The sequence below is a fragment of the Anser cygnoides genome, chromosome 3 (genome assembly GCF_040182565.1).
Source record: "Anser cygnoides isolate HZ-2024a breed goose chromosome 3, Taihu_goose_T2T_genome, whole genome shotgun sequence".
Classification (NCBI taxonomy): domain Eukaryota; kingdom Metazoa; phylum Chordata; class Aves; order Anseriformes; family Anatidae; genus Anser; species Anser cygnoides.
Genome location: NC_089875.1, coordinates 107,281,815 through 107,302,208, shown reverse-complemented (window position 1 = coordinate 107,302,208; position 20,394 = coordinate 107,281,815). Strand labels below are relative to the sequence as shown.

Here is a 20,394-nt window from a genome sequence, read left to right as displayed (position 1 = left end):
AACTTGAATGTACACAATCTTATGTGAGCACTGCTGCTTCACGTATCATCCCAGTAGCTTTTCACTGTGCTTATTAAACTTTGCATTCATGGATCCTGAACATGATTGCCTGACGTTGTACAAGATACCTTCCCTGAGTCATTATCCTTATCCTACACTAATACAATGGCTTTAAGACTACTTTATTGTCTTGTGCTCAGATAGTATCACTTTTTTCCTCTTCTGTTGTTTACATCAGGTAGTAATTGGCTATAAGTTTCATCTGATTTGCAGCTTTTTTAGTTTTCAAGGTAGCTGCTTTTTCCACTGAGAGATTTTGACCCTTCTTTTCAGGCAGTCTGTAATCAGTACATTTCACAGGCATCTTCCCACTATATGTGGCAATCATTAGTGAAAATGTTTAATACAGTAGTCCTTGAGCTTCACTTGTAACCTCCTTTCTGTGCAGTAATTCCCCTTTCAGCATAAACTATTTCTCATTAGCAAGTTCCTATCATGCCTTATGGTGTATTAAAATTATCATCCGACTAGTAATTTTACACAGTACGCTGAGACCAGAGCTCTGTTGAGGACCTTAAATACATGCTATTTTTGTTGTAATCAACATTATTCAAAAAGAATGGCAGTGAATGATTTAACTGTAGTAGTACATTTTTGCTACCTGGTAAAGATCTTACAGCCTAACTTAAAATCCGTAGAAGATACAACAATGAACAATTCCAAGATTTTTCAAAGAAGGTTTTATTTTTAAGTTTTGTTATGAAAGAGCAGTGATACAATGTATTTTCATATTTATTCGTTGGTAACCCTATTCCCATAGGTATGGAGCGATACAGCTTTACAGTGCTAATTTCTGTGAAACTGCATGTTGCTGTCTAAGGAAACCAGTGTTTCTGCTTTACAAAAGCTCTCTGGAAGCTCTTAAGTGTTCTGCTGAATGATGTCCACATACATGTAGTTAGTCTTCCAGAGGAAATTTAGGCAATCTAAACTTGGCAAATTTAGTTTAGTTATTTCAAATCTGATCTGGGCCGCATATATAGCATTTTTGCATGTTTTTAATTGCTAAAATACTTCAATAAAAAATGAGTCAAACAGCAGAAACTCCTCCCAACACATTTTTGACATTTTATTTGCAACTTAGGAGCTAATCACTGCCTTGAATGAAGTATTTCAGGGGCTTAGTCATTAAAGTCTTGAAAAACTTGGATTTTGGAACCTGTTCTGACTCCCTGAGAAAAGACCAACTGTTTGGTTCAATTTTGTCGAATTTGTCCCTTTAGTCTTCAAAGAGATGCTTAACAATACCCATTTCTGTGTGAATTCATAATTGTTTCACTTAAATCTCATGGCATCTGGCTGTAGAATCTCCTAAGCATCCCGGGCTGCTTTTAAGTTGAGTGGGTTACATGCTTAATGGTAGTCAGGATTAGACCCGGTCTTTTGGTGGCTCTGCAGAGCTGGCTGACAAATTGTTGAGTGGCACTTAGAAGTGGATAAGTGCTGTCTGGTCTTCCAGATTGAAGATAAGGAACATCTGTTGTGGGTTGGTAATAACACCCAGTTAGTCCTAACATTTATTAATTTCAGGGGAAATACAAAATGATGACAGAATATTTTCTACAGAAGTGCTCAGGAATTAGGCACGATCAGAAGTACGGTGTTTTACAGAGCAAGATAAGGGGTGCTATAAAACTTTTACTTTAAATGTCTTTTAAAATAGAACACAAAAAGGGTGTTTTTTGAAGTTACTTTGCAATATTTTCAAAATATTTGTCAGATTTTCTTTTTCCTCCTCCTTTTCTTGAACAGTTTGGCCTTGCCATATTAGCAGCTTGTCAACTCAGATGAGTCGCATGCTTAGTTACTCATCGTACATCTTCTGTGTCTAGGGTAAATAAATAAAGACGTTCTAATATGTGCTAACAAAAGTTCGGTATTTGATGGCATGATACTGATAATTAAGAAGTATGCATCCATACTTCCCATGGTTTGGTGTAACACATCCAAGGCAACATCAGGCTATCTGCATTACTTGTGCTGAGGGGCGCTACAGCAGGCCGGCCCTTGTGCTCCGTGTCTCCTGCTCGGGCCTTTCCCTCGTGTGACCCAGCCACCACCCTTGCCTCCCAACACGGTGCCGGGACGCCTGGCCCTGTGGTGGAGGATCCCTGCCTCAGTCCTGGCACAGGTGGTAGCTCCGGGCCCTTCAGGAGGAAGGAGGAGGAGGAGGGAGGGCAGGAAGGATCCCACCCGGCCTGCTGGCTCCAGCCTCCCGGCCAGGCCCTTCTGTTGATAGACAAAAATATTTTCAAAGACGGTCGTCTTGACTTTCACTGGAAATTGTCGGAGATTGTTTCAAGAAGTGGTAATTCGGCTGAAAATGGAATCATGAGGAAGATTGTAAAAATATTGTTTTGATTGCTGTTGATGATGATGTCTGGCTTCTTAGCCGAAGAAATATTTGAGTGTGAGCCAAGTTTAGATGTGCACTCATTTAATAATGATTTTCCCACTAGCTATACGTAACTTCTCTAAAACTTGCAGAGAAATCTATTTGTTATAAGTATGGTAAACGTGAGACCTGTCAGTTTAGTTGCATGTGATTACCTACATTTAATCATAGAATCATCAAGGTTGGAAGAGACCTCCAAGATCATCTGGCCCAACCATCCCCCTACCACCAACATCACCCACTAAACCATGTCCCTAAGCACCACGTCCAACCTTTCCTTAAACACCCTCAGGGACGGTGACTCCACCACCTCCCTAGGCAACCCATCCCAATGCCTGACTGCGTTTTCTGAGAAGAAATGTCTCCTCATTTCCAACCTAAACATCCCCTGGCACAACTTGAGGCCATTCCCTAAAACTTACACCCCTACAAAATACTGTACTGCGTGCTGTGACCATACCAGCATCAGCTGGCAGGGTTCCCAGTGTCTGCCTCATATGTGTTTGCCTGGTGCAGACAAATCCCCTGAGCTGTGGAGTTTGTACCTGGCTACAGGGACAGCAGAGGCTCACATTTCACAGGGGATGAGTATGTTGGTAGTGGATCACTCTGCAATTGAAGCGCAGTGGCATTTTAAGCCCGTGAAGAATTTACAGTTGCAGGGGAAAGAAATTTCTTGTTGATACTTTTGGCACTGTGTCTGGTATCGTTTGCCTTTTTTATTTTTAATTTTTGTCCTAAGCTTTAAAAAATGTTCCCTTTTAACATACCAAGCAAAACTCCTAGAGGTTTCCTAGAGGTGTTCTGGAATAGGTAGGCAAGCGGTTTCAGTAGGGTGGGAGAGAGGGAAACGAGGCAATAAAACTTACACAAACATCTCTGTAGGGTTTTCCTTTTTCTCAGTTTACATGCAAAATTTGAATAATGGCTCAACTCTATATTTTTTCCTGGTATTCTGCCACAGCTTTTTTCCGTTAATTATCTCGCTTTCCCCCGTGTTTTCTATGCAACTTGCTTTATAGATCATGGAGAAAATTCAGGTTGTGTAATTTTTAGGTGTTTCATCACTGACATTTTGCCATAGAAGTTTTAATCTTAGTATCGGGTTTTGAGTACAGGAATACATGAACAGTGAGTGGAGTTACAGCTGAAGAGCGGATAAACTGTTTTCCTTTATTTCTGAGACTTCTGCTTTAATTATTTTTTTAAAGATTTACACCAGTCAAGATCACATCTGGGGATTACCCTAATTGGTTACAGTTGTTTGAATTCTAATGAGTAATGTGCACTGTGCAAGGCTTGAACAGATAGTGCCACAGAAATGGAAGTGATGAAAAAAGTTTATTGAAGCGATAGAGATCTTTACATAATGCGTCAGCAAGATGGAATGAAGGGGAACTTTTTATTTAATTGGAATGGAAGTGAGTCAAGGATTCTCTAATCTCATTTCTAATAATCTTCAGCAGACAAATTTATACTTACATTCGATTACAGGAAAAGTTTTGTTAGTTAATAAGCAACTTGTTTTTTTTTTGTTTTTTTTTTTTTGTTTGTTTTTGTTTTTGTTTTTTTTATTACAAGAAGGACAAACAGTTTCATCCAAAACACAAAAACAGGTAAACTTCAAAGATGATTCCCCCAGTCCAGTCATGTTTTGATGGTCTGCTAATGAAGCACCGGTTACTGGTTTCTTCAGTGGCATGAAAAGCAATAGCACATTTAATATTTCTAGAGTGCTTTGTTATTAATATGAAAGCGTGACATTTAGATTTGAATTGCAACCATTACTATTGTTGTTTTGTGATTTGAGTTTTTCATGTGAATTTTTAGCGAACAAAATGGAAGCCTCGTTAGAAGTCCCACTGCAGAAGTTAACTGGCCACTTTACATCCTAAAATGTCATCCGATTTGCTCTGGAGAGAAAAATGTAATGTTGGATTTTTCCATTCTGCTAGTTCACCTACTAAAATAATAATGCTGGAACAGTTGAGTATGTCAGCGTGCATCAGGATAGGGAGGAATTTCAATCAGAACAGCAGGAGGGAAAAGTTAAGGGAGATAATTATTGACTTGGGAAGTTGGAGGAAGCATACATGGAAAAGTAAATTGATAGTGCAACGTAATATTGTTCAAATAAATCCTTTGCCTCATGGTGGAAATATGCAGTCCTTTTTTAATATTTTCCATTATTTGTCCATATAGTCTGGATTTTTTCCTTGAAGAAAAGTACGTGAAATATACCTGTGATGTTCTGTTTAAAATCCTGTTCTGCCCTACTTATTTTAATCAACGTGATTGTGTAGTGAACTAATGAGGTCATGGTCCAGCTGTGCTGTACAGATTAGTTGATATCTATTGCCATTAGTTAAGTTGTTAATTGTATCTATAATGTTTAGCTCTGAGCTTTTAATAAATTAATTGGTCAGATTAGGATCTCTTGAAACAGTTGAATATGAAACCTCTCAATTGTTGGTCTCAAATAAATTACCTGCATTAACAGAACACTTGCATAATCGATAGTACTCCTTATTGGTAATGTAAGCAGTAGATTTAACTGTGTTCTCTAACGGCTGTTGTTCTTAAGGTGTATTTGCTTTCAGGGAGATTCATTTATTCTTCCAGCACAGCAGCTGAGAGCCTAACATTAGGTGTTGTTTTTTTTCTGTATCTATTTACAATTTTATACCTTTCTGTAATATCCCCAGGTTTTAGGACCTGCCCCCAGATGGTGTTCCTTCTTGGACAACTTGACTGAAGAACTGGAAGAGAATCCAGAGAGCACAGTTTACGATGACTACAAATTCGTGACCAGAAAAGACCTTGAAAATTTAGGTAAAATCTCTTTAGCTGACTTGTTTATTCTTTTTTTTTTTTTTTTAATCACACTTGCAAGTTTATTAGTTCAGATGTGACTTATCAGTGAGAAATGCGGAGAACTGTTTGAAATTTATTGGCAGTAGTTTCTTCCAGTTATCTTGGTTATTAGTATACCAGACTGATGACTTTCTGTTCTTTGGTTCCCAACCAGTGCAACACTAGATGTTTGTGTTGAGAAATGATTCACCTGCCAAAGGATACCCTAATTGAGTGTAGTATTTTCCAGAAAATAAAACTCCATTCTAGGGTTAACGGAAAAATGGTTTTGTGGAACTAGAATACTAAAAATGACATAGCAGAGAGAGTTAGCATGTTTGACTCAAGGCAGTTGATTCTTTTTCGTTCCATTACATATTTTGATTGTAGTGTTTTACTCCAGTTTAATTCATTTACCTCTGAATATGGCAGGACAAGGAGGAGGTCTTCCAAAACACCTGCCTTTTAACTTCTGAAGGAGGTGGTCTGAATGTAGCCCGTAGATCCCTATTCAAAACTTAAGGGAATTAGGCAGTGTAGTGTTATCAACACAGAGACTTGACTGGAAATAGTTCTTCTGCTTTAAATTCACAATAACTTAGTAAAATTCACTTCCCCATAAATGCAAGCTTTCAAGTGAAGAACCAACTTAAGTTATATTTTGCATTTCATACATCAGTGTTCTTTGTATAGTACTCGTTATTTGAAGTACTCTTATTTTGGAGTATGCAGGACGATTGTTTCCTGGAAACAGTTAAAAATAACATAAATAAGAACTTTGCTTTCTGAGATACACGGAACTTTCTCTCTCTCTTTTTTTTTTCTTTTTTTTTTTTTTGCCTTTTAGTTCTAGAATAAGATTAATTTTTAATTTCTAAAGATTTGGGGGTCTGCAGAGGATATTTTTCTATAAAAGGGTTCCCTTTTTCTCAGTTTTGGAATTTTGTGAAGATACGAGGAAGGACAATCTGACAACTGTTCAGTATTTTCATTCTTACTCTAGGTTAGGGCATAGGGTGACAGTTTTATAACCTGATGTGGTACTCTTATTTCTTTCAGCACATAGATTCTTCAAAGATAGGGACCCAAGATGAAATTCTTTCATTTATAACTTCAGTATACCACACAAAAAAAAGCGCTTGTCAAACATGTACAGACTTTCCAAAAAAAATTTTTTCTTTGTAGACTTCCTATGGTGCGCAGTACATGCAGGCATCTATAAAAAGTGCATAGTAACATGTATTATGACAACAAAAATGGATTTTGTTGCTCCAAAGTAGCTAGGATTTCTTGCTGGCCTAACTTGATTTTTTGTGGTTTTACTTAGTCTTGATGTACTGGATGTGACTATCAGAGAGATTGATGTGTTGCATTGGCAGTGCTTGTTTGTCTTCAACTGAGTAAGTGAAGTGGCTAGCTTGGAATAGGAGTTCTTTATCTGTGAAAGCTCTTTGAAATCCTCTGTAATTTTTTTTCCCAGGCCTTGCTCATCTCATTGGATCGACACTGCTCAGAGCATATATGCACGGCTTTTTCATGGACATAAGACTTTATCATAAGGTAAAAAATGATGCTTGTAAACTGTTGCTCTTAACAATAAAATGTGTTGTTATTTTTCCCACATAGAGGACTGTATCCTGTATTAATGATATATATTTTTTCCTTCTGCTTGTTCAAAGGCAAAAATGATGGCCAACCCCTTTGCCTATGAAGAATACAGAAGAGAGAAAATAAGACAGAAGATAGAAGAAACACGTGCACAGAGGGTACAGCTGAAGGTAAATCCCATGAACAATGAATATGCTTTGGAAGAACTATTCATAAAAAATAGTATATTCTTAAGTGTATCTCAGAAATGTAATTACTTAGGATTTGATTCTGTTTATCATTAGAGACAAAAAGTAAAGTTAGCTTTAATTTATAGAACTTTTTGAATGGAAACATAAAATTCTCATGCATATGAATCCCACAGATGAGAAAGTCTGATACCAAACTGTAAAAGAGCAGCTCTCATCACATTTGCTGCTTGAGCAGATAACCCAGAGGTAAAACTTCCAGTTTCTGCTTGCCATTGAACTAAATGACTCAGGCCATTGAAATGCAATACTCTGGAAAGAAACATATGTAAATAATATTGTGTTTATACATGTATTCTCTTTATATTTATATTCTTTAGAAACTTCCAAAAGTCAATAAAGAGCTTGCACTCAAACTGATTGAAGAAGAAGGAGAAGAACAACAGGTTGCCAGAAAAAGGAAACAAAAGGTAAGCTTTTGTTTTAAAGTCTTCCCTAACTAGGAACACAGAAATAATAATGCTTATAGTTACTGATTTATTGTTACCTGGCCAAATAGATTCAGAACTCTGTTTTCAGAACTCTGTTTCTTGTCTCATAAATAGCTTACTATACTAGGTGACTGTAAAGTGGACTTGTGTGGCTGGAGCACCAAAAAGACCATGTAATAACCTTGTCATCTATATTAAAAGTTTAAAATGCTGAAATACTCCCTGTTGAAGATGATGATGGGCCTTGTAGGAGTCCAGAAGCTAGTTAAGTGCAGAATTGATATCAAAGCTGTTCAGGGAAAAAAAAAAAACAAAACTTTTTTTCATTTGTTAGTATTTTAGTGCAAGGTCTGCACCTGGGCAGGTCTGCACCAGGGCAATTCCAGACAGGAATACAGACTGGGAGAAGAACTCATTGAGCGCAGCCCTGCAGAGAAGGACTCGGTGGTTCTGGTGGACGAAATGCTCGATGTGAGCCAGGAGTGTGCACTTGCAGCCCAGAAGGCCAACTGCATCCTGGGCTGCATCAACAGAGGAGTGGCCAGCAGGTGAAGGGAGGTGATTGTCCCCCTCTACTCTGCCCTTGTGAGGCCCCGCCTGGAGTGCTGCATCCAGATCTGGGGCCCCCAGCACAAGAGGGATGTGGGGCTGATAGAGTGGATCCAGAGGGGGGCTACAAAGATGATCAGAGGGCTGGAGCATCTCTCCTGTGACGGAAGGTTGAGAGAGCTGGGGCCCGTTCAACCTGGAGAAGAGAAGGCTCTGGGGAGACCTTATTTGTGGCCTTTCAGTACATAAAGAGGGCTTGTAAAAAAGATGGAGAACAACTTTTTACAGGGGCAGACAGTGATAGGACAAGAGGTTTTTAACTCAAAATTCAAGATTTAGATTAGATGTTAGGAGGAAATTCTTCACTCAGAGGGTGGTGAGACACTGGCACAGGTTGCCCAGAGAAGTTGTGGATTCCCTATCCTCGGAGATGTTCAGCGCCAGGTTGGATGGGGCTTTGGGCAACCTGGTTTGGTGGGAGGTGTCCCTATCCATGGCAGGAGGGTTGGAACTAGATAGTCTTTAAGGTCCTTTCCAACCCAAACCATTCTATGATTCATGAAAGGCATGTATTAGCTTCATGTGGCATCCAATGAAAACTAGTGTGATTCGGTTGAGATGGTTAGGAACCATGAACTACTGAAAAAGGAGGTGGTGGTAAAACCTTAGATGCAGAATTTCTAAGCCAGCGTTGGAGTGGAAATGAGTTTAATAAATGGGGAGTGATTTGTCTAGGAATGCAGATAGATGGCATCTCAAAATACATTAAAAAGAGTACATTAAAATGTGTGGCCTGATTATTTTCCTGAAATGGCTCTAGGAGTCTTGTGAAGATCCATTTATTTTTGGCTTTGAGATTGAACTTCTAGCTTCCAAATGAAATTGCAAGTCGCATGTTTGCAACAGCTTCTGCACTTGAAATTTACACTTGTTTCCTCTATCTTTTTCCCCTACTTTGTAGGTAACAATGAAAATATAATGCTGGGGTGTGTTCAATCTGCTGGTAGAAGTTTGGAAACGTTAAATTATAAGATCAGCTTTTATTACAAAGAGCTATGTATTCAATTATCTGAAACAAGGACAAGTACTCATACGAACTGTAGTTGTAGTTTGAACTGTTCTTAATTCAACAGTAGCATAATTTACATTGGGTTCTTCTTATTTCCAACATGAATGAAACTGCCTTTTCCATCCTTTATGTGAGGGCAGTGAAGAAATTGTAGTAAGATGTACAGAAATACTTACTCTTATATATTTACAGTAACACAATAGTAGTATTGTATGAAGACATGTTTACTCTGATAATTTGTTTTACATGTTGTAGAGTCATCCTGATCAGGCAAGGTATTTGCCTCAGAGGTACTTGTAGTTAGTCAATGGATATCAACGTGTCTCCAGACTAGCTGGCTGTGAATGTATGACATACATTAGCTCAAAAATAGTAGTAATTGTGTATTTATGGTGTCTGTAGTGTGCATAAAAGCCTGTCTTGCTTACAGGTAGCTTAGAATGATATTTATTTGATCTTTGTGAACGTAATAAAGTATAATAACCATAAATCTTGATTTATGTGACCTGGAAGGATAAAGCAACTGATACTTTGCATTCCGTTTTTGAGTTTTGTTTAATTAAAGCGGTGTTAGGTATTTTTACCAGTGTCTGTTTTGATATTTTATAACTAACTCATGCTTCGATTCTTTTCCAGAATCTGCCTAGCCTTCTCAAAGATGATCGTTTTAAAGTCATGTTTGAGAATCCAGATTTCCAGGTAGATGAACAGAGTGAAGAATTCAGGCTACTTAACCCACTTGTTTCTAAAATAAGCGAGAAAAGAAAGAAGAAACTAAAGCTCCTACAGGAACAGGAGGCAAAAGAACAGGTAAAATATTTTCCTTTTGGTGTATGAAAAAGATGTATTTTTACCTTTGTGTTATTCTTTCAGATTTTTTTACCCTAGAAAGAAGGAAAGAGGAAGGGAATGCAAGAATGTCTTACCAGATAAATTAGTTAGATGTAATTTATAATATTATCATCCAAGTTTTCAGGTGTATGTCTACATGAATTTAGGTTTGAAAAACATATAATATGTAGGTGGAGGTAATTTTTTAATATTTCTGCTTCATTTGCTGTTAGTGCTTTTGTTCAGGTTTTAGATCTCTTCAAGTGAATCTAAGTAAAAGCTGACATACTCTCGTTGCAGAAATGGTTTGAAAAGAAAATTAGTTGATGATTTTTCATTTTATTCTATTTTTGTCTGCAGGAAGAGGAGGAAGAACCAGAAGGAAAACCGAGTGATGCAGAAAGCTCTGAGAGTTCAGATGATGAAAAAGGTTGGGTTGAAGAGGTCAGGAAACAGCGCAAGCTTCTACGCCAAGAGGAAAAAGTAAAGCGGCAGGAAAGGTTCAAGGAGGATCAGCAAACATTACTAAAACCTCAGTTTTTTGAGATTAAAGAAGGAGAGGAATTCAGAAGCTTCAAAGACTCTGCCAAAAAACAAAAATTAATGAAGTAAGACTAAAGTTCCTATTTTAACATCTGGGGGTGGAATATTCTCAAGTATGTCTCTAGAGTGCAGGCCAACGGCATTTTGGTTAGTTAGCATGATAGTCTTGGAAGCACTTACTAATAAGGCCACATCTGGTGATTCAGGGATATGACTTAGAGGGACATAATTGTTGAAAGTCTTTTGTTATTGCTAAACAAATATAACATTTTAAGTATGCCAGAGAGACAATGCAAATGAGATGAGTAAGAGATTCATATTCTGAGCCTGATTTGGGCATCCATTTTTTTTCACTGTCAGTGAACTGCTGCTTACACAAATAACAGCACTGATGTCTCTGAGACTGGTTATATATTACTCCACCAATGTCAACATGAGGTTGACATTTTGGATGTTTTTGAGCTGACCCTCTAAAAGGCTGTCTAGTACTGCATGATCAGCCACTATTGGGGGGCAGGTTCCAGGTAGTAAAAGAAAAAAATCATTTGGTCTGGGTATTTTTATGGCGTCCAGAAATTTTCAAAAAATGTGCCATCCTTTTGTTGTCAGGTCTAACTTTTTGTTTTTATTTTTGCAATGAAAAAAATGGAGTCAGTTTTCTTATTTGGATTTCTTTAAATTGTTGATCAACTGAAATAATTGGGTACTGCATAAAGGGCATGCTTATCCTTTAGGCTTGCAAACTAAAGGACTTGGCTTTGAGGTGCTTAATGCCTGTAAATCTCATTGACTTTTTTTTTTTTTCCAGAGGTGGGTTTAGGCCTTCAGAAGATGAGATTTAATAGCCTTTTATTAGTTGGAGAGCAGACGCTTTTTATTAAAACCTTGAGGGACAATAGGTTCAAAGTTCTTGCAGCACATTGGAGGCAGAGCAGAACTTTGACTAATGTTGGAAACAACTTGCTGTGTTAGATGGATCTCGTAATAGCCTTTTTTTTTAAATTTAGAATAAAATGGTACGTTCAAGGTGAATAACATATATAATGGGGCTGCTTTTTATGTCAGTAGGAACTGATAATGCAGCCTAGATGTTTCATGCTGGACTTTTGCTAGATATACATAGAGAAACATGACAAAATTCAGCCTTTCTCTTAAATGCTCAAGTTTTTAACTAGAGTTACCATATAAAATGGTCTCTGAGCATTACTGGTACATTGTTCCTGCAGTAGTCTATGATTTCTAGGTTGATAGTAGTTCTGCAGAAGTGATATTTGTGTTTACTGTTGATCAGCAAATGTTTACACACACAGGGTTTTCCTATGTTCTCTAGAGTAAATATACCCATTCATTCTGGTCTCTAGCTTGCTGAGATTTCTCCAGCATTCTTCTGATTATTTTTCTTTCTATGTTATAGACGATGATGCAGCTTTTTCCTTTTGTCAGTTCTTCTGCTTTGTCAGAAGGAAAATAGCCATTCTGGACACTCTGACAGAGAACACTGTCCTAGGAAATGTCCTAGGATAAAGATATTTCTCACATTAAATTCATAGTCGTGTTAGAAAGTGACTTGAAAGGAGCCTGAAAGAGCGGTCAAATGGCACTGTGTTCTCACTGACATTGAAATACTTCCCTTTAAAGCAGTATGGCTGCAGCCTGTTGCGCTTTGTTCTTTTAGAGAAATTGAGCTACTGACATCTAAACAAAATTCTCAAGGACTCTCATTTGAAATATTAAGATTTCATTTTGTTCAAAACATGTGCAAGGATACAGAAAGTTAGGTAAATAAGCCAACACAGCTATAAAGAAGAGAAACATTTAGAAAAAAATAATAGTGACACAGAATGAAGTTAAATCTTTCATCTGGTGTTCAGTGGGAGAAAGATCATTCCTTCAGCTAGGAAAAAATGAAATCAAATACCACAGTCTTGTCCAGTGGATGGAAGAATATCAGTGATGACGTAAACCATGGAAAGATCTTTTAAAAGATTCCTTTTAGGGAAGAGAGCATCTGTCTTAAGATTCACAGTTCTGTGCAGAATATTTTGCAAGATATGATGTGTAATTAGGGCTGCTTAGGTTAGATATCCTCTGTGCAGTAGTAGCACAGGTGGGATGTAATGTAAAATGTTTAAAAAGGGGGGGGAGATTTAAGACAGAACAGCATGACAAAAATGTGACAGCACTACTGCCTTTGTTTTTCTTTGAGTTGCTGTCTCTGAATTGTCTTTCCCCCCTTAATTTTTTGGTCTGGGCAGTAATTTCTGTACTCAGTGACCCTGTTTGGGCTCATCCAGGCATTGTTCTGACTATGTATACTCCTCAAATTCTGGGAGGAAACTCAAAATTAACAGCAGGTGTCCATTTGTTGTACCAGATAGCTGATACGATTACAGAATCATAATGACTTAGTCTCTGTTGAGACCTAACCTGTTCTGTTAAGCATTTTTACACAGTAGAATTTTTTTGATAAAAAATACCTAAATAATGTTTTCTGCTGGCCTTATTCAGTGATAAGTAGTCAGCATAAAAAATAATTAATTCAGCTAATGTACTGAAAATTGGAAAGACTGTAGTGGCATGTACAATCTGGTGAGGCTGGCATGTTTGTCTTTGATTTGATTTATTCAAGCAATGGAATGATGGTCTGTGACCAATGTAATTAAGTACCTTAATACCTTCACTATGCACTTAATGGCTAGGTGTTCTTTTTTTTCTCTAATCGTATAATGTTCTACCTGAGGAAACAGTTTATGACTTACATAAAACTGGGTGTTGCTTTTGACATGTTCCTGACTCAGCACGGCTCCAAGCCCAACTTCTAAAGCAGGGGTGCATACTATAAATTTCTTAGCAGACCAACAGTCTACGCATTTCTTTGCGCAGGAAAGCTGCAAAACTTAGCCATGATCGTAACAAACACCTTGTCTCAAAGCTGTCCACATTTCTCTTCCCCCTTTTGTGTTCTTATGCTTACACGTGAAAACCTGCTGAACATACTAGTAAAGATGCAAAAGTTTTATTTGTTTACTTTCTGTATAATTTCCTTGCATAACAGCTTAAAAGGAATACATAAAAGGCGAGGGTTTTTATCAGTGTGCTAAGAGCTCTTTAGATTTTCTTGATTTCCCTTTAAAATCTTTGTAATTGAAATTAAAGCACGTCAAAACTAAAAACTGCAGTAATCCTACTTTGCAAAGTATAAATTAGTGCTTACGTCTTCTGAGATGGGCAAGAAAGTCAACAAAAGCCAACAAAAACATAGCAATATCTAGGAAAGTCAGCTAAAGTGTCATGGCAGGAAAGGAAAAGTCCTGGAAAACTCTTCTCTTTTGCTTTATAAGGAGGAAAAAATGAGTGCCTGGTCAATTTTTTAATTTTTTGGTTTTGTACTGAAGGGTGTCGGGGAAGTTGATTTTAATAACACTCTTAAAGGAATCCATTGGATAAATTTGTTGAGGGTGATGTAGGAAAAAAAAAGACCCTAGCTATTGTAAGTTTGTGTGCAATTCACTGTGATTTGGGTGTGCACATCTTCAGATAAGCACAGCCATACCTGCATTCACTCAGTAAAATAGCAAACCGAAAGCATTTTCCTGATATCTCCCTATTTTAGTTTTTCTCCTGACTGAAGCAGTATCTAGGCAGTCATGCTAAATAATTGCTGGGTAGTAGCCATATTTCTCTGGTGCACTTTCAAAGGGGAGAAAAAATGGAACTCCACTTGTATGTAGAAATCCCACCACGATGTCGATGACTGATCTTCTGCCATAGTTAGCTCTAAGGCTTAGCTTGTCTTCCCGATTCACACAGATGGAACAAGTTTTTACATGTACTGAATGAAAAATATACTACAGAAGAAATACAATCAAAGTACCTAGTCATGAGAAATAAAGTAATTCTTGACAGTAATTTTTCATTGTTAATCTGAAGAGTCTTTGTTACATAACTGGCTCATTAACCAAAATTCTGCAGGCTTCAGAGGCTTCGTACATGGGGCACAATCTGTGAGCCTTTCATCCTTAGAAACTCCATTGACTTTGGGTGGCTGCTAATCATGTGTATTTTTATGACAATTTATTTTCCACCTTTCCCTTAAAGTAAAAATTTAAAATTTTTAAATTTTAAAAAATTTTAAAAATTGCAGAAATGTATATGCTAGCATTCAGCTAATGCACGCACTTTAAAACTTGTCCAAAAAAATGTTTCTTACCCCTCTTCAGAAAGATCTACCTAATAGCAGCATCTCAGTTTGCAATACCTAAATTCATTTACAGTTAGGTGAATGCCTTCTGAGTGTGTCACAGAGTAAGTTTGGTCCTCCCAGTGATGTCGTGTTCTCAGATAGCCTTGCCTACTTGTAGGCACTAAATTACAGATGAAGGATTTGCTACGGAAGGAATCACAGGTAGCGTTTAGCAAGACTGGATCGAGCAAGTCCCATCTCTGTCTGCCTCACCCCAGCGCTGGAGGTCCTTCAGGTCCTTCGAGGTCTTCAGTCCTCGGCTGCTCCAATTTACAACCCCCTTACTGAAGTCAAATTTGGTGCCTGAGACCAAATAACTCACAGAAACTGACTGATGAGCACCATGCAGGGGAAGGTGTACGCTCATGTGGCACTCTTCTGTGGGGTCAGGTTCTCTTTTTTTAATCAGACTCACTTGTTTACGTTCTTTTATTTAGAAAACGTTGTATTATACAGTTATGGGACGCAGTGTCTGAATAATCGTTTTTAATAGAGCTATGTAGATTGTGTCGGTGAAGTCATGATTCATTCTGCGAGGAATTAATTTTAATGTATAGCCAAGATTATCTCCTTCCCTCAAATGTGTTTCTCAAATCAGAAATTATAAGTTATTAAGCAAACTGGGTATATTATGCTTTAAAGCTTTTTTTTTGTTTATATCTGTTACTGCAGCTGAATACCTGATTTTTTTCTGAAATGTCATAGAAAACTATAGCAATAGTAGGGTGTGGTCTCTTTCTCAGCTAGAGGCCTGATGCTTTTTTAGAAGACAATGAACTTTTCAGTAGAAACATTTTTTAAATTTATGTAAACAGTATCTGGAGGGAATGATTTGAGCTTGTGTTTCTTCTCTGTTTACTGAGTGCTTATTTTTTAGACATGGCATTTCGGGGTTTCAGAGAAACTGAGATTAGTTTTGACTGCATTATCAGCATTTATTGTAGTAAAAAGATGGCAAGAACAGGGACTAATGTTAATTATTCTCCGCAGGAAAACTCTTGAAGATCGTTTAAAGCTTGAAGAAAAACTTGGCACGTTAAATGTGTCTGACACCACAGTAGGCAGCAAGCAGGCAACATTCAGATTAAAGAAGGTGAGATATATATATATATGTATATAACTTTTTATTATTTTATTATTTTTCTTTTAAGATAATACACGAGTAACTTTAGTTTTTGCATGAAGGAACAGGAACTTTAAAACCGTCAAACAAATGTCCCTCTTCGTTTCTTCATATGCTGCCAACTCTGCTGCTTCTTGCCAAGAGAATGAAAGCCTCCGGTAGTGCTCTGTGTGTTTATACCCTTATAACTCAGGCAGCACTCATAAAATCTTATGTTCCGGTGGAAAATACTGGCTTCCATCTTTTAATAGTTCATTCGCAGACATATCATCAGAAGCTTGTGACCTTGCCTGACATCAGTGCCAGGACTGATCAGATCTTGGTTTGCAGTTCCAAACACAATCAGGATGCTGTAGGTGACAGTTTTTCTCTTGGCTGGTGAGGTTGTTAGGTCTCAGACAGAGACCTAACAACAGACAGAGACCTAAAAACAGAGCTCCTAACCACTTTTGTCACTGAACTTTGTAGCGCAGATCACAAGAATGAGCTCTGGTCCTGTTGTACTTGCCAAATTCCACTGGAAATGTGTAGTTGACTGCTGCCTAACTACCTTTCCCAAAGGGTTTTTATTTCCTGTCCTAAGGTATTTTGTAGATCATAGACAGCTGATCACCCTATAGTGCAGGAATATTGAAACCCGTGTGTGCATCTGCTATTGTTGTAGAACACTTAGGGAATTTTTGCTTTAAAAAATAAAAGTTTTAGAATTGAACCAAGGACACGTTATAAAAGCTGAAGGTCCATATTAATTAATACTTCAGTTGACAAAATGTACTTCAGTTTTTCCTCGAGCAAGCTTTTTTTGCACTGTAATAAATTTCTCCTTACCAGTAGTCAAATATTCTTCTCATCGGTACAACTGATAATACAAGAAAATAGTTAAGTGATCACTTTAGGTATACCTGAATAAAATTTTTAAACATCCAAATTTATTGGAATAGTTCTACAACACTTGCTTGACTTGATTATTGACTGTTTCATCCTGGCTTGATTCCTGTATTTCTGGAATTTAAAGTGTGTTGGCTGTTAAACAAGTTATAGGTTCCTCTGCAGTGCTCTGTAGGATAGCTGTTCTGGGGATTTTACCAACTGCTGTAACTGATATGTTAGTGTCTTGCAGCTAAGTAAATAGGCTTGTGGGGACTTTTAAAGCACAGTCTCTTTCATAGCAGCTTTAAATGGGGAAGTGCTGAGCCACAAGATTTCTTGCAGTTGATGGTGAACAATGAACTATCATCTTTCGCTAACAGTTTTGTGAAGATTTGGGTGGGAGTAAGGAGGAAGAAAGTGGATATAGCAGTTGTTCAGAGTGCCAATTTTACATGAGTCCATCAGATATGCTACAGCTTTGAGTTTTTTAATTCATTGCTGATAATGTATATGGACAGATCTTGCAATGAATTTTTGTCAATGATATTTTGCAGTTTAGTTTTCAGGGGGTTTTAAATATAAAAAAAAAAAAGTTTTACAGACTGCCCAAGTACTTACAGTACAGAGGAACAGTGCTCCAAGTGCATATGGAGATCATTCAATTTCAGCATACTAGCTGTATCAGGAAACATTAAGTAAGATTTGTCATGACTGTTTCGGATGACACCTAGAGACAGAGAGAAACCACTTACATTTTCACGTAGTGGGTTTCTTTATCCCTACTTGCAGTGGAAACAGGAGTCAATAAAAGTCTAAAGACCACTATCTTTTATTACCATAATATGGGCATGGGTTTATTGCTACCTACAGTGGAAATCGCTCTAATTGATGGAGTATTTTATAGCATGGACACTTATCTGAGAGTGGGTAGTTCAAGTCTGCTAGTTCCAGTTTATGCTTAGTTCGAAAACAAGCCTTGGTCTTCCCAAGAAAAGAGACTTTTATGTCTGTAGGAGCCTTTTTATCTGTGTAGTATGTAAATTAAACCCTTTCAGTGCATTTTTGATGAAGAGAAAAAACATTAATAGAGCATGTGCCACTGGAGTGGAGATTTTCAATTATTTTCATGTAAAAAATGTTTCTAGAATTGTATACAGTATATCAAATACTTCCAAGAAATGCTAAGAACACATTTTAGAAAACCTGTATGTTTCAGCAAAATTAGTAATTGTCCTGTGTGTCACTTTAAAATACACTTGTGCAAATGTTCAAGGTGGTAATGCCAGTTAACCAGAGTAGGTACTAAATAGCCTGAAATTCTGGTCTACCTTCTTAAGGGCATCAAAACCTAAATTATGGATTGTAATTTTAGTCTATTGTTAGACATTGGTTTTCATCTGAAATACATGATTTTATTCAGTGCTTTTCAGTATCTTTGTCTTAAACATTTACTCTGACTTACTTTGAATGGTAATGTCGGGGGATAGCCAGAACCAGTAGGTACAGTATAAGGCAAGGTAACGGGACCATTTATAGTAGCATTTCCAGATTTCTCGCAAGGATTTCTGACTTGATACAGAAGTACTTCATCAATGAGGTGATATGTAAGTTTGCGAGAACCTGAGCCTTTTTTTCTTTCAATATTTCAGTCAGAGCAGCAAAAGAAGCAGCAGGAAGCTGAGAAACAACATCGTCAAGAGAGGAAAGCTCTTAGGCGTTCTGCTGGTCACCTCAAGAGTAGACGTGGAAGAGGACAACGGTTTCATTGATCTATGTTATTTTTTAAGGAACTTTTTTTTCTCACTTTTCATTTGGAAAAGGGACTTTGCAATAGCAATGTATTTGTATTTTGTTACACTGATGAACAGAAGACAGAACTTGCTAAATGACGTCTTAATTATTGAGAAGCTTATGAAAGTATAAGTATTGTCTAAGGGACACCATGACTATGGTATGTTGTAGACTCTAGAGTGAACTGTATTTGTGCAGAAATAAACAGCAACTGGTTATTGTGTAACCCTAGATGTTTTTGATACAAGAATTTATGTCGACAGTGAAGCTGCCTGTCTTTTAACTTAAGAGAAGTGGGTTTTTGCTTTCTGAAATTTTTATTTGTAACTTCTTAGAAACAAGATCAAGGGTGGGTTATTTTGTCTAAAAACTTACCTTTACAAGGGCACAAGAAATTTTTCTTCTGTGCATCTTGAAGTATGACATACAACCTTGTTTTTCAAAAAATGACTTTGTCTTTTGTGTTCTTGGGTTGCCTAGAACATATGTTAAGAAAATAATTTTGTATGTTGTCTTCTTGATTACCAACAGAATGCTTGTTGCTGAGAAGGGTAGAACACTTTTTTTTAATCTCACAAACCCTTCATCTACATGAGTTGTTTCCTACTTGAGCAAATAAATTAATTTTTACATTTGACCTTTTTTAAGCTTTGTGTATTGTTTTTTCGAAGGTTTTATAAATTGTCTCTTTGCTAAATCCAAGAAACTGAACTCTGGATCCAGTAAAAATCAATGAATCTACCCATCGCAGTAAATCACTGTGAGGCTTGGAGGTTCTTAAGTGTTTTGCTTTATAAACCAGAGAGACTATTAATTTTGGTCAGGTCTCTTGAACAGTATTTACCATAGAATGTAGGTAAAAATGTAACAATTATGTGGTTACAATTGAACCTAACTGGTTAGGGGGAAACCTTGCTTTTTCATAGCCTGATGTTTTTTTCTGAATCAAGGTTGATTGTCTATTAGATGTAGAATAATTGGTCACAGTTGAATTTATTTCCTTCCCTCTGATTTAATTCTTTCCTTAATTCTTTCTTTAATACTTTCCTTCTGGTTGTAATTACATTGTTCAATTTTAGAATGTCTTTTGCACATGGTATTTGCTTCTTTAAAATATGCATTGCAGTTGTCACCTCTGTCTCTTCACTCAACTAAAGGAACAGACTCTCAATACCTATTTTTTTCTCCAGATCTCAAATTTCCGCATTGTCCGTATGCTTCTTGTGCTTTCTGTTTAACACAGAACTATCTATCTATCTATTATTCCAGTGTCTGTCTCAGCTATGCTGTATATCAAGAAATACCCTTATTACTTCTATTTCCATTTAGCCACTGAGAAAACACAATGCAGTTATGGGTACATCCCTCTTCTTGGGGTCTTGTCTTTTGGTGACATTCAAACCTTTGAAATCCAAGTGAAGTGATGAAGTTTTTACTAGTGCAACATCTAGCTCCATTTTTCTGAAGGCGTGAGGTTGTCAATCATCCTTCAGTTCACACAAAGGATGTTTGGGATGCACATGAAATGGTGTTTAAATATACTAGGCATAACCAGTGAAATGCCTGGAAAGATATAAGATAATTAGAATATTTTAGGAAGCAAATATGGAAACTGGAAGACAGGCTTAATGCACTGAGAAGCTTATTTGGTATAAAACATACTAGAAAATAGTCCGTACTGTTTGAATTTTGCAAAGCACTGCAGGCTTTGTCTGTAATTGTGCAATGTACATAAATTGTGTGTGTGTGTGTATACACCATGTATAAACAGTACTGCTAT

General features: G+C 37.2%; 1 protein-coding gene across 1 annotated transcript in view; it reads left to right on the top strand.

Moving 5' to 3' along the window:
* Positions 1-19,256, top strand: part of NOL10 (nucleolar protein 10) — a 49,077-nt gene extending 29,821 nt beyond the window's left edge. The window contains exons 14-21 of the mRNA XM_013172620.3: positions 5,161-5,287; positions 6,789-6,868; positions 6,988-7,086; positions 7,485-7,574; positions 9,850-10,023; positions 10,405-10,652; positions 15,821-15,923; positions 18,473-19,256. Of these exons, the coding sequence (XP_013028074.2) occupies positions 5,161-5,287; positions 6,789-6,868; positions 6,988-7,086; positions 7,485-7,574; positions 9,850-10,023; positions 10,405-10,652; positions 15,821-15,923; positions 18,473-18,592 (1,041 nt within the window). The 3' untranslated portion in view covers positions 18,593-19,256. The remainder of the gene's footprint in view (positions 1-5,160; positions 5,288-6,788; positions 6,869-6,987; positions 7,087-7,484; positions 7,575-9,849; positions 10,024-10,404; positions 10,653-15,820; positions 15,924-18,472) is intronic.
* The last annotated feature ends 1,138 nt before the right edge of the window (positions 19,257-20,394 follow it).